The sequence below is a fragment of the Vombatus ursinus genome, unplaced genomic scaffold (genome assembly GCF_900497805.2).
Source record: "Vombatus ursinus unplaced genomic scaffold, bare-nosed wombat genome assembly UNPS02015255.1, whole genome shotgun sequence".
In the NCBI taxonomy this organism is placed as follows: Eukaryota; Metazoa; Chordata; class Mammalia; order Diprotodontia; family Vombatidae; genus Vombatus; species Vombatus ursinus.
The window spans coordinates 40244309-40259579 of record NW_020955033.1 but is presented as its reverse complement, the minus strand read 5'-3'; the positions used below and the strand labels follow the sequence as shown (position 1 = coordinate 40259579).

The 15271-nt window shown below is 34.9% G+C and overlaps 1 protein-coding gene and 1 non-coding gene across 2 annotated transcripts in view; one reads left to right on the top strand and one right to left on the bottom strand.

Moving 5' to 3' along the window:
- LOC114031898 (protein spire homolog 1-like) overlaps nt 1–15271 on the top strand; it is a 137079-nt gene that overhangs the window by 51255 nt on the left and 70553 nt on the right. The window contains exon 3 of the mRNA XM_027847094.1: nt 12413–12490. Within this exon, the coding sequence (XP_027702895.1) occupies nt 12413–12490 (78 nt within the window). The remainder of the gene's footprint in view (nt 1–12412; nt 12491–15271) is intronic.
- On the bottom strand, nt 416–519 carry LOC114031956. The gene has a single exon (XR_003567785.1). It is a non-coding gene; the product is annotated as a U6 spliceosomal RNA (small nuclear RNA).

Sequence of the window (15271 nt, the reverse complement as noted above, 5' to 3'; positions counted from 1 at the left end):
GAATGTAAACAGTTCAACTTTATTAAGTCTCTTGTTATTTCTCTTTCCTGTTTACCTCTTCATGTTCCACTTGAGTCTTGTATTTGAAAGTCAAATTTTCTGTTCAGTTCTGGTCTTTTCATCAAGAATGCTTAAAAGTCCTATGTTTCACTGAATGTTCATTTTTTTCCCCTGAAGGATCATACTCAGTTTTGCTGGGTTGGTTGTAATCCTTTGACCTCCAGAGTATTATATTCCAAGCCCTCTGGTTCCTTAATGTGGAAGCTGCTAAATCCTGTTTTATCCTGATTGTGTTTCCACAATACTTGAATTGTTTCTTTCTGGCTGCTTGCAATATTTTCTCCTTGACCTGGGAATTCTGGAATTTGGCTATAATATTCCTAGGAGTTTTTGGGGATCTCTTTCAGGAGGTGATAAAAATATGGAATACTTCACAAATTTGCATGTCATCATTGGGCAAGGGCCATGCTAATCTTCTCTGTATCGTTACAATTTTAGCACATGTGCTGCTTGAAGCAACTACCAGGATAAGTTTAGTAAAAGCCTAGTAGTCTTCAAGCAGTCTAATTTGGCTACTTGCCCATTGTGTGTCCTTTGGGGTTAATAAGAATTTTTTTGTGGCTTGTCTCTTGAATTGATAGTCGTGCTATATTGTGATTTATTGCAGCCACAGGGTGAGTTCAGCCTTCCCACAGACAAACCTTGTTTCTTCTTTCTGATAAAGATGGGTAGTTCTCCTCAATTTATGATTCATGGAAATGGAGCTCCTTTATAATAGTTTTGGTTTATTTTAAACACTAGATGCTTAGTGGTTGTACTCATACTTGGTGTTAAGAAAGACCTGGCTTTGAATCACAGCTCTTTGAATCACTAGCTATGTGACCTTTGACTAGTTACTTGATGAACCTAATGAATTAATCTATAAAACATTGATGATGATACTTAGGATCATTTAAAGCTGAAAGGAATATTAGAGGACATTGAGTCCAACCTTTTCATTTTAAAGGTGAGGAAACCGGGACCTAGAACAATAAATGAAACAACTTGCCAAAGGTCACACAGTTAGTAAGTGGCAGGACCACGATTTAAATTCAGGGCAGTGAGCTGTGTGACCCTGAACGAGTCACCTGTTAGCTATTATTATTTTTTTCAGCAGATACCATGTTGCCTATCACAGGATTATTGTGAGAAAAGAAAGTGCTTTTTAAGCTAACTTAAAGTGCTATATAAATGTGAACTATTATTATTATTCTTGATTGTGAAGACTGGATGTCCTGGATATATCAGGGTTTAGAATGGCGAAAATTAGTCTCCTTCTTTGGAATTAATTCATGTCTAATGCATGCTAGATAGATGCTGAAAGGCCTTATTTATTTGAATGAGGACCATCCTTAAGATACGTAGGAGTATCCCTTCATTGGTAGAATCACTGGGAGCTCTCTCCTCTCTTCATCATTGTTCTCTCATTCTTCCTTCTATATCCCATTTTTTTGCTTCCACATTTTTCTCGTTTTTTTTTTCCCCTCCTCACATTTTTTATTTTTTTCTTTGCTCTCTCCCATGGTGACCTCATCCATTCCCTTAGGTTCAAAGATCACTTCTGAAAATGATCTTTAAATCTACATCTCCAACTCTTCTGAACTACAGACCCTGCTGGTTCGAAGTAATGTCTTGCTTATTCTAAAAGTATTTCAGCAGGTTTTCAACCTGTGTTTGTGTGCTCTGCCTCCCCCTTTTCAGCCCTGGTTGCACTTTAACTCTTACTCATACCTGGAATCACTAGTGGGTCATGGTGAGGAAGTTGTTATTCCTTACTCCCCATTGCTAAATCCAAACTTCCCTAACCATCACACAGTAATCTCTCCTCTTTTGAGGTTCATACCATCTATATCACCCAATGAAGGTTCTGATAGCTTTTTTTCTACCACCTTCTAGGACATTCTTCTTCTTTCCTCAATGAGTTTAATGGTTCACAGTCTTTCTCTTTTTCATAATTCTTGCCCTCATGCTAGGTAATTTCAATGTACATATTGATAATCTTTCAAACACCCTAACTTTCCTGTTCCTCAACTTAGTCATTTCTATTCCTCCACTGCATTTTACCAGCCACAGAGATGGCCATACCTTTGATCTTGCTGTCACTCACAAATATTCCACTTCCGTGTTATGATTTCTGAATTTCTTTATTTGACCATACTCTATTATTCTCCCTCTCCCTCTGTCCTGTAATCCCAAACCATATTTTTCATTCTCACCATGGGAGTAGATTGTAACTTATTTGTATCTTCTTATCCTGTATGATTTTTGTCCTTATCCTTGTGATTCTTGTGCATTTTTCTGGTAGATATTCCATGAAGTATCTGCCCAATCTTCTGGAAGCCTTTATGTAGGCCTTTTTACATTTATTGGTACCAGTGCAGCTCTTTCTTATTCTCTTTTGCTTCAACCTACTTGCATTTAACATACATCTCTCCGTTGACCTTTGAGTCACTCACAACATTCGTTCTTTTGAGATTTTGATTTTTCTTTATTTGCAACTATAGTTTCACTGGATAACATTTGTGTTAACAAGACAGGGTTTTGAGACTAGGGGTTATTAAGAATACTGCCTAGTTTCCCAGACATAGTCCATGCTTGACCAGATTCCATTTAGTTTTGCCCATGTTTATCTGAGGACCTTTGCTCATTAACTATCTAGATTGCTTTACAATTAAGATGGATTCTATTTAAATCTATCCTAATTAGGATATCCTAACTCTAATTAGGAAAGTTCACTTTAATAATTTTGTTTCTATAGGTGCCTGCTATAAATTTAACATGTAATACCTTCATAACTGAGAGACAAATGGTAGATTCTATTTTTAGTATAATATGGCACTTTAAATTTTGCAACACCCTTGATAGACATTGTTACATTTTACCATTCTACATTAATGAAGTGATGCACAATAATTTTTCAGACTAATTTTTTAGCTCTCAGAAAAAAAAGTGATTTGATTATTTTATTTATGGAAGCATCTTCACAAAATGTACTATATATGAATTTATAGAAAAATCATGACTTAATTTTAGGAAATAAAAAAAAAACTCCATTAGGACAATTATCACCAAAATCTCAGACATTTCAATTATTTTATTTAGCTAAACAATGCATATATTGTATTTTTCCCAATAAATTCCTGTTATTATTACCATCAAGGCAATATGTATTCAACTACTTCTGCTAATGCTAAAGTTGCTTTTCTTAAAAAAAAATAGGTCTCAAAGCTTAGAATTTTTAGTTATTTAGTAAAGTTTTACCTTTTTTTGTTTATTTGTAGCCTGTGAAAGAACATTGACCTTTCTTGCTTCTTTTCTGTCCTCACATTATTTTTTTAAATTTAGATAGAATTAGTCCAAATAAGGAAAGCAATTTCCCCTTCTGGCTGTAAGGAAAAGAAGCAGTAGTTATTAAAACATGTCCTATCACTTGTGTAAGGCTTAAGTAACTTCAGCTGCTTTGACCTTATTTAAAACTTTTGAATCAGCAAACAGATTTCCTGAATGATTCACTTTCATCCCTGCACTTTATTAAAGTACATAATTATGGAGGAATGGTTTTTACATGCCCAGGGTCTTAACCAAACTTATCTTAGCATTGAGATATAACCTTACTATTAGGACTTAAGTAAATTCCTTGGGAGTACACATTCCCTCTCTCTCTCTCTCTCTCTCTCTCTCTCTCTCTCTCTCTCTCTCCCCCCCTCCCCCTCTCCCCTCCCTTTCTCTCTCTCCTACAGCAGGGACAATTTCATTTTCTTCTTTGTATCCCCAGTGCCTGGCACATGGTAGGCACTTAATAAATGTTTACTGATTTGTTAAGACAGTAGATTGCCTTTTGTAGCCTAGTTCTAAAACTTTTCTAAAGACTCACATATTAAAATGTATTATCTGAAATGTTACATGATTAGAAATAATGAGATTTCTTTCATGATTAACACTATCTGTATATAACACACACATAGTTTTTAAAAACTTCTTCTACTTGTATCCTTTTTTGGATGCCTTATCCTGTTTGTTGGAGAGAACCTAGTTATGCGATCAGAATGCAGACTCCAGCTTTATCCTCTCAAGCTAGAAAGACTTAAAGTAGACTTAAAGATTTGAATATTTTTCCTCCAAGGACCAACCTAGCTAAGTTTGAAGAGACTTATCACCAAAAGTTTGGAAGCCAGGTGATTTTTTAAATTTTATTTTTCTTGCTGTAGTAACCCATGAAGATCAAGAGAGCTTGTAATTATCCCTGCACTGGTGAAATCACAAATACTTGAAGTAATGAAGCACATACCAATATTATGATGATTGTTACGGAGAGTTTCACATGAAACTTTTTGATATTAAAGAGGAGTTCTGATACTTGGAAAGGTTTTAAATTGTTTTGAATGTAGTCAATAATATGTTATCTGCAGTAGAAATTATCTTATTATCTCATTATTTTTGTTTTACAAAGTATTTCTTTGCCTAGCATTATTATGTATAATTTAAATTCTAAAGAGTTGGTTGTTTGGTTGTTAAGTATTTCTTTGTTGACTAAAACTGGAAGCCTTTGGCAACCCATTCTCTTACTGACCACTTGCCAAAACCAACAGCGTGTCATAATTTCATTGCTGTTATAAGGGTTTGAAATCAATTTGAGTCACTGATATCTGTTCTGAATATAGGCTATTTGTTACTTAAATTCGCTGAACAGCCTCAAGTAGATAAAACCTTCAAAGAGTTCTCTCATTTAAATATTTGAGATATATCTTTTACTAGACCATTCCCCCATGAATTGTCAAAGTATATTATCAGAGTCAGATAGAAATCTTTTCTTGTTGCCAGACTGGATTTAGATCCTGCCAATCTTGCAAATTCATCACTTGTAAAAGAAAGTGTTTACCACCAGATGTCTGTAAGAATGCCATTTGTTGAATTTTAATTAGATCATCTGTTATTCTGAATTTTCTAGGGCCCCTTTCAATCTTCATTTGGTCTCTTGTTTGAATTACTGGTCTTGTAAATGTTGGTGCCATTAAAGGAATGCTTTGATTTTTTTTTTCCATCTCATTAAAAACAACCTATTCCAGGCTTTTACTCCTTTTTGCTGTTAGCCATATCTGCTACAGTGATTCTGAATGTATTTAAGACATAATCTGTGAACATTTTTAGTTCCAAAATTATGTGATTATTTGATGATTGTTTTATTGTGGTATAGATTGCTGACTAGAAAGGGGAAAGAAGTGAGGATGAGTAAAGGGAAAAAATATTCTATTTCAGATAGATACAAAGGAGATCTTGCCTACTCTGCCAAAGGGAAGCAGAAGTCTTCCCATAACTCCTGTCATACTATGCCCTTTTCTTAACAAAGACTATTGTTGATTAATTGATTGAGAGAGACCAGGAAAATGTCTGTTTCCAGAACAAGTGGGAGGCTATTACAACATTCTAGGTGAGAGGTAATGAGATTTTTGAACTTAGGTGGTAGCTATATGAGTGAAAGTGAGGTAGAAATAAGAGATGCTGTAGAATTAGAACAGTATAGGCAGACTGTTACAGGGGAATGTAATTACTGTCTATTTTTCTGGTGGGATACTTAAATTCATATCAACTTTAGCAGCATAGTAACTTTATGGTTTATTATTTTAATATTTTTAATCCCTTAATGTGAGCATAACTTTCTTATTTATATTTTATTTTATATTTAAAATTTTTATTCTATCCACAAAACAGTAATAGCATTATATTTTTAGAAATGTGTATTATAAAGAAGTTTTGGGCAATTGCAAATTGTACCCTTGAATCAGATAATACTTCAGTAGCCAATAAAAAGATCCACTAATATTTATTTATCTAGAGTTTGAGAGGTAGCATGATGTAGAAGATAGAGAGACAGCCTCAGAATCATGAAGACCTTGGTTTAAGTCCCATCTCTGACACATACCGGCTCTGTGACCCTGGGCAAGTCATTTGATTACTCAGTACTCTAGGCAGCTTTCTAATAATAAGTTGTAGAGAAGGTGCAGATCTGTATGGGGTGTTTGTGACCCCCAAAATAATCAAATCAGAGACATTTTTTTAAGAAAGGCAAAAAGGAGTTTTATTGCTTTCTCATGAGAAAGGACACACCCAGCATTTGCTCAAGATGGCTCCAGCCAGGGTGTGCGTCTGAGTGTCTTGTAAAGCAGAGTATGTAGACCCTATCCGCAATGTCACTGCCCTAATCCCCTTTCCCTCAACCCATTGGCTGGGTATATTAGGGGCACAATTTATTGGCGGAATTCTAACTTCTATGGAAGGAAGTTCGAAACAAGTTAGAGGGGAGTGGTCTCTTTGCACAACCAGAACATCTGGTTTAGCCACATGGAACATCCGGTTTAGCCACACGGAACATCCGGTTTAGCCAGAATGTGCTGCAGGGCATCTGGGTGCAGTCTTGCAATAGTCATAAGTATGAAAAGTAACTGAGGTCAGGGTTAGTTCATTCCCCGGAGGGGGCTTCACCCTATATTATCCCATTCACTCCCTTATCTTGTTTACATATTTGTGTAAACCGATAAACCAAGAAATCAATTAATCAATAACCTAATCTCCCCCTGTCCTCTTTTCTTATCAATTCTGTGGGAACCAGACTGTTAGCATTCCTCACAGACCTGTATTGTTAGATGGGGATTTGGGGATTTTGTTGACTACATGATTTATATGAGCTAGCCATGTTATTTGGCAGCCAAGTAAGCTAATACAATCTTAGTTTGCATTCAATGGAGAGATAGAGTGTCCAGGAATGAAGAATGAGTGATATTATACTATGTCTTGGTCAGACTATATCTGGAGTAGTATGTTTAGTAGTATAGTATAGGAAAGATGAATAGAGTCCAAAGAAAGGCCACCAGGCTAGTAAAGAGCCTGTTATATGAGGATTGATTGAAGGAATCAAAGATGGAAATGTTTAGTCTTGGAAGAGAAAAGATTGGGGGAAGGAGGACAAGCTAGTTATCCTTAACTGTGTAGTGGAAAAGGGATTAGATTTGTTCTATTTAACCCCAAAGGATAGAATAAAAAAGTTGTAAAGAAGCAAACTTAGGCTTGATATTGGGAAAAACTTACTACATACTATAGGTATAAAGTATGAAATGGACTCCAAGGGATCCCCCTTACTTGATGTTTACAAGAAAAGAATGACCTCTTGTAAAGTACATTGTAGAATTGACATTCTCCTGTAAACCTTCTAAATTTTCCCATTTTTGTTGAGAACCATTATTGACCTTCCAATCACCCAGGTTTGCAACCTTAAAGCACCTTTTATTCCCTTTCACCACCCCCTCCATCCTTACAATGTCCAATTTGTTTCCATATTCTATGGATTCTACTTCCCCAGCATCTCCCATTTCTAACCTCCTTTTCTTTCCTGTAGCCATCACTTTAGTTCAAAGTATCATTACCTCTCACCTAGAATATTGTAATAGCTTCTTACTTGGTCTGGAAATAGATATTTTCCTGGTCTCAATTGATCAACATGTGTTTGTTAAATGCCTTGAGCTAGGACTATGCTAGGTACAAAGGATGTAGAAGGGTACAGGTCAGACTCTGTGACCTCTGTAGTCCCTTCTAACAAACTCAGAATTTCTGTTTTTCTATATGAAGTTTTTTTTCCTTCTTTTTGTTTTGTTCAAAAGGGTCAACTGACATACCATTTTCACCAATATAAATGAATTCAAATTCTCTGAATGATTTATTCGTGGAAGTAATTTTTAAAAGATTCTAGTAAGCAAAAATTTTGGCACACAAAGAAATTATAATTACTAGTTAGAGAATGTGTCTGAAAAATAGTGAATTGCCATGTGGTTTCTCCTAGATAGAACTTCTCACCATATTCTGAGTATTGAAGCAGCTGTCATTTGCTCAGGCAAAAACCAACAATATCATGTTAGAAAGGCAAGGATATAATTGCTTGGATATAATTTTCCAGTGTCAGGCCAATAAATCTGTAACTGCTTTCCAAGACCGATTTAACTTTATTGCTGAACAGAAGTATGAGACTTCTAATCATGTGTACGAAGGTCTTTGTTTTGATTCAGTCAGTGTTAAATTTTTTAAAAAAATTTTTATTGATTCACTGGTGAGCTCAAATGAATCAGAATTATAATTACATAAAGACCTAGTGGGAGAGGGATTTTCTAGATATTTTCTTATTAGTAACATTTTTAATGTTTTGTGAAGGAGTAAAAATATATTTATATTTGAAATTCACAAACCATTTTAATGACAAAGAAAATTTGACACTTGAAATAGCTAAGATCATTAGAATTTATTTCCTTTTTTTTTTTTTTCACTCAAATGAATTCTAGGAGATAGGAAGAAAATCTTTCTTACAATGGTAGAGGAGTTCATTTGAATTGTTTATATTACCTGTGGTCCAGGAGTTCTGGATGTACATGGACCAATAGTGTTCACAAGTCATTTACTTTTTGGCCTCTGTTCCAACTCTGAATTTCCCCTAAGAATATCCCAATATAGTTCATATTTGGTTCTCTCCTGAAAATCTGTACCTTCAGCTTTGATGCAAGCAAATTAATTCATTGAATCTGAGAAAGGCTTTATTTAACCCAACAAAAACTGTCAAAACATAAAAGATACATAACTGATTTGATAGTCAAAACAGCCTTGTTCCCTTCTGATGATCTTCCACTTTCCTAGGAACCTATGCAATCACCTCCAGATTTATATTTCTCTTCTAGTTGATAAATTGTTCTATGGAGTATGGAAAGTACTTGGGATTGCTTGGAGTAAGTCAGCCCTGCCTCCAGTTGTCCCTAATTCTCACAGTCTCTGCCAATTCTAAAATTCTATGATTCAGGGCAAGGAGTATACACATCCCCATCAAAACGTTATCAACAGTGCCAGATTAAAGAAGATACAATAAATTCACTTACAAATACCTCTTTCCTCTTTTTTTCATCCGCCAGCAAAACTGTTTCCCCAAACTTCCTGTTATGAACCTAAAAGACACTAAAGACTGTTAGGTTTGATCTTTGGTACAATATAGGCATCTAAGAAATTTATTTCTTCATGATATTTTCAGGCACTAACAAAATGTTTTGGGGACCTTTATGCAAATTATGTATCACTTGCAATGTGTGTAAAGTTCTGTGGGAGCAATATTTTGAGGTCTGTTAACAATCATAATGATAACAAAAATAATAAAAATAGCATCAATATAACACTTTAGCGGTTCCAAAGTGACTTACAAATATTGTCCCATTTTATCCTCACAAAAATCCTTGGAAGAGAAGTGTTGCAGACAGTGGTTGGGTGACTTGGCCAGGATCACATAACTTATTAACTGTCTGAGGCTGCATTTGATCTCAGGTCTTTTTCAGAGTAATCATGAATGTTTCCATTGTCCAGTTTTCATCAATTTAGAGCTCAGTTTGTGAATATAGAAAGGAAGTATGATTATTGGTTCATTTTTACCAAACTGATTTTCTAAAAACATATTCATTTCACCCTTTTTATTTTTGTTGTTGGTAGAATTTTGTTCATCTAGTTCAGCAGATCTCAAAGTGTGGTTCATGGACATTAAGGGTCCCTGAGGCCCTTTCAGGGGCTCCAGAAGGTCAAAACTATTTTCATAATAATAGTAATATGCTGTTTGCTTATTTTAATACTCTTTTTTCTAACTGCGTATCTATGTGAGATTATAGTTTCTTCATATATTTCAACCAAAACAACATATTGCAACAGATTGAATGCAGGACCAGATAGGACAATCCAGCTTTCTTCTACTAAGCAAGATTTTAAAGAATTTTTTTAAATATGGAAAATGTATTTTGTAAAATGTTATTTATTTTAACTTTAACATAACACTGAGTTTATTAGTTGTTTTTAAATTAATACACAAATGTTTTTAAATTTGTTAGTTTTAATTTCTAATATGGTAAATATTGATAGATATAGCCCACATATACAGAAGTTCTTTGAGGTCCTCCATAATTTTTTTGTTTTATTTTATTTTATTTTAGGCAATTGGGGTTAAGTGACTTGCCCAGGGTCACACAGCTAGTAAAGGTCAAGTGATTGGTCTGAGTCCAGATTTGAACTCAGGTCCTCCTGACTTCAGGGCCAGTGCTCTATCCACTGCACTGTCCTCCATAATTTTTAAGGGTATAAATTTGTCCTGAAGCCACAGAGTTTGTGAACCACTGATATAAGGCATAGACTTTTCCCATCTAAAGCTGAAGTCTGTTTTTCACCTTACAGAGTTTTTCCTTTCCCCCTCAACACCCACAAAAATTCTTTAATGAAGAGGAATCACAAAAAGCTCTTTATTAGAAATAATAAGGTCTGACGTTATGGGGCTGGTAAGAATGTTTTTCTCTGGAGTCCTGCAAATTTAATCAAAAGGGCAAAACTGCAAAGCAGTGTGAGGGAGGGAAGCTACCTAAAACATATTAAACAAACTAATTAGATACCATAAAGAATAGGCACAGTATTGAAAAAATAGCAGTAAAGATGTTCACAAATTCATAGAAGACAAAAATCCAAAAAAGGAACCAGCAATTAAAACCTGTGGCCTCAGATGCCTAAGAATAAATGCACAAAGTATGAGTAACAAGCAAAGTAAAATAAAGATTAACTAATGAAAGGAGACATATTTGACTTCAGTTTCCATTTCACTGACAGTGGTGAGCTGAGATTGATGACTGCGTGGCTTCAGAAGGGTGGCGCTTTTGCATATAGAACAATTTAGACCGATGAGAATTGGAATGGGGATATTTGTGCCATTGTATATTAAGAAAACATACTCATGAGGAAATTAAGGAGTAAAAGGGTGGAAACATTTTGGTATAGCTCTAGTGAAGCAATATTGTTATGTTATGTAACAAGAATGCCACATTATGCAAAGTATGCTACAGTCTATCTGGACATAAAAGAAACAGATTTAAGATTGGATTCATGATACAGTAGTGATGATGAATTTCATATATCTAGACAGTTCTCAACTCTCTCCTGTCTCTATCTCTTCATGTGTCTCTCTGTCTCTGCCAAAAGCAAGGCAGGTAATAAATTCTTGACTTGCCTTAATGATAGTTTCATTTTTCTGAAGGTAAAGGAACCAACAAAGGGCAGCTTTAATCTGGATTATTCTTTTACCAGTAAGGAAGAACTAGATGATAGGAAGAGGCTATTCTTTCTTATAATTTATGATGATAAAGTAAAATTAGGACTTCTGACCAAAATGGCTGGCTGAATAAGAAACAGAAATCCCATAATACCTAGTCCCTGAAGTTCACATTAAACTGAATAATGATCAAGGAATCCATTCTGGAGATTCTTGACAACTCAGTGGGTCAATCCTTTTTGTCTCATCTTTCTCCTCTACAATGGAAACCAAGGGATTGCTGCATCATTGCAAAGCACTTTTAGCACCAAGCACACGTATCTAGCAGGCGGCACAGGGAAGACAAGAAGACTTGAGTTCAAATCCAGCCTCGGACACTTACTAGCTATGGAACCTTGGGCAAGTCACTTGACATCTGCTTACCTCAGTTTCTTTAGCTGCAAAAATGGGAATAATAATATCTCCCAGGATGGTTAAGGATCAAATGAGATAATAATTTTAAAGTGCTTTGCACGGTGCCTGGCACTTAGTGTTATATAAATGTTCAAAACAAAATTTATACTTCAGGTGTCCATTGGAACTCAGGTAGTTTCACAGTACTGTACTCTAATATCCTTGATTGGTTGATAACTTTATTGATATGGACTTGTTAGTAGTAATGAAAGTTTAATTATTATCATCACATGAAAATACTTTACTGATAAAAATTACTTGAAAGCTATGAATCAAGATGACTTCTTGAAATTCTGACATAGGAACTTACATTTTATTGTTGTTGTTCAGTCATTTCAATTATGTCTGACTCTTCATGACTGCATTTGGAGGTTTTTTTTGGCAAAGGTACAGGAGTAGTTTGCCTTTTCTTTCTCCGGCTCATTTTACAGATGAGGAAACTGAGGCAAACAGGGTTAAGTGACTTGCCCAGGGTCACAAGTTTCTGAGGCCGGATTTGAACTTAGGAAGATGAGTCTTCCTTACTCCATGCCTGACACTGTATCCACTATTTCACCTAGCTGCCTCAGAAACCTTTAGGTTATGATCAAAATCACAAAACTGAAAAAAGTTCTTCTGCAGTTTTCTAGGTTATTCCCTTGACTGTAGGAGAAACTTCAAGCTATTTAAATACTGATTGTCCTTTTCTAGAGACTCTGGAGAAGTCATAGTTATCATTTCTTTGAAGAAATCAGTAGATACTTTAATTTTTACAGAGTGGCTTAATTAAATTTTCTTCAGTAGTTTTGCTTAACTTGTGTCTTTTTATTTCTTAACTGACAGAATCTTAAGAAGATTCAAGAAATGGAAAAGAGTGATGAATCCAGTACGGACCTAGATGAGCTGAAAAATGCTGACTGGGTAAGATTCCTTTAAAATAATTATTTTTTTCTATTCTATTTATTTTTTAGGAAAGACCTGCTATGATTTAATTTCATGTTTTAAAGACTTTCTGTAGTGGTAGTATGATGTAGATACAGAATATTTAGTTTGATGCTCAGAAATATAACCACTAAATTTTAAAAATTTAGTTTCCAGTTTTATAAAAGGATCTTGGTATTTGGCCTTTTAAAAAAACAGATACAATCATTAAATAGCACAACAGTGCTACAGTGAAGGTCTGAGCTAAAGTTCTATTTTTAGCATAACAAGAATTAAAAGTAGAATTTAAGCTAATACTCCATAAGTATTAAGGAATTTGTTATTTGAGTCACTGAAGTAAAGTTTTCTTTTCTTAAGGAATCCAAATTGTCGTAGTATTGGTACTTTTTACTAATGTTAATGAATTGCTCACCTTTTTTTTATGTATACTGAAATTTTAATAGTATGAAGATGATGATGATGATGATGATGATAGTTAAAATTTATATAGCACTTACTGTGAACCATGACTGTGCTAAATACTTTATAATTATTATCTCATTTGATCCTCACAACAACCCTGACAGATAGGTGTTGTTATTATCCCCTTTTTATGGAGGAAGAAACCAAGGCAAACGATGGCTAAGTGACTTGCCTAGAGTCATGCAGCTAGTTCACATCTGAAGCCAAATTTGAACTCAAGTCTTCCTGACTTCAGGCCTAGTTCTCTATCCACTGAACCACCTAACTGCCTCAAAAAAAGATGGGACTTAGAGGTTTACTCCTTATTTCCTTTGTGACCCTGGGCAATTTACTTAACCTTTCTGGACCTTACTTTCCTTATCTGTAAAATGAGAGTTAGATTGGATGATCTCTAAGATCCCTCCATCTCTGAATCCTATGATCACTTGATCTTTGTTTTAATTTACATAGACAGTTACTCCAGGGATTCAGAATTATGTGAAAAGCCTAGTCATAGGTTCCTAGGGCTCCAAGAATTAGATTTAGAGGGATCTTAGAGATACCCTAGGCCAACCTAATCATCTTACAAGTGAAGAAGCTGAGGCTCAGAAGGATTAAATGGCTTTCCCAAGGTCACATAACCAGTAAGTGGAAGAACCAGGATAGTATTTAGTTCTTACTATTCCAAACCCAGTGTTCTTTCCAATGAATGAATGAATGGAAAAGCGTTTATTAATTAGTAAAAAGAAATGAAAGAATGTATGTAAAGAACTGCAGCTGCTACTTTCAAGTATGTAACAAAAGAAACCACCTAATCTCCTCTCACACAAACGTATGCCCTGAGAAAAGAATCATTTGTAATAATCAGAGGTAGCTGGGTGGTTCAGTAGATAGAGCATCAGGCCTGGAGTCAGGAAGACCTAAGTTCAAATATGGCTTCAGACACTTACTAGCTGTGTGACCCTGAGCAAATCACTTAACTTCTGTTTGCCGCAATCTCCTCATCTGTAAAATAGGGATAGTAATAGCACCTACCTTGCAAAGTTTTTGTGAGGATCAAATGAGATATAATTATAAAGTACTTAGCACAATACCTGGTTCATAGTAGCTATATAAATGTTAGCTAATATCATTATTACTATTGTTATCATCGTCATCAAGTGATTAATGAATGAATGAGACATCATTTATTAATCATTTATTATGTGCTAATAACTATGCTAAGCCCTTAGAATACAAAAACAAAAGCCAAAACATTTCCTACTCTTAAGGAACTTTGATTCTAATAGGAGACAACACCCATCGGAGAGTGGTAGCTAGGAAGAATCACTTTGATCAGGAAAGTTATGGAGAGAGTGAGTGAGATAATAGGGGACTGGATTGACAAAACCCATCTAGCAATAATAACAAAGTTGACTTGATCATGGTTCAAGGTTCCAGAATTGGAAGTGGGGAGAGGGAGCAGTGGGAAGAAAGTGTTAAGCAATTAGTGAGGCTATGGAAGAGAGAGTGAACTAAAGTATAACGACTAAGACTTTCTTGAAATAGTGGTTCATAAGAGGCAATCACCAATCAGGACGGTGGGGCCCCAGGGTGGAAGTTCCACCATTACAAATGTTAACTCTGATAGATCTGGTAGAAGTGCCTAAATATAATTTAAGAACTGATCTGACCACTAATAAGAGAAGCATTAGTTTATTCCAAAGAAAACTGCATTTTACTTCAGTTTTTTTTCTCCTTGTAAATCTTTTAAATATTTAATTGCTAGAGGGAATAGAAAAATAAAATGAAATGGAACAGAAGAAAAGGAAATAAAAATGAAAAAGGCATTAGAACATCTTGAATGAGAAAGGAATTTTAAAGTATTTTAAAATATTTGTCCAAGAAACTCCCTAGAATAATAAAGATTAAAAGACCAATACAATATCACAAATTGAAGTGTTGAAAGTAAACTCAGAGGCCATCTGGTCCTCCAACTACCTGAATAAGAAATTATTTCCACAACATATCTGACAAATGGTCATCCATCCTTTGCTTCAAGAGTCCTCGATGATGGGGAACCCACTGTGTTCTGAGGTAGCCCATTCACTTTTGGGTAGTTCTAATTCTTGAAGAGTCTTTTCTTACATTAAGGGGCACATACCTCTTCTCATTGTTCCTGTTTCTGCCTTTTAGGGCCAAATGGAACAAGTCCGTTTCCTTTTTCCCAAAAAAAGTACAATAACACTTATGCTTCTCTTTTCATAATAAATGCATTCTCTTTTTTCTTTCTTTCTTTTTTTTTTTTTTTTTTTTTTTTTTTTTTTTTTTTTTTTTTTT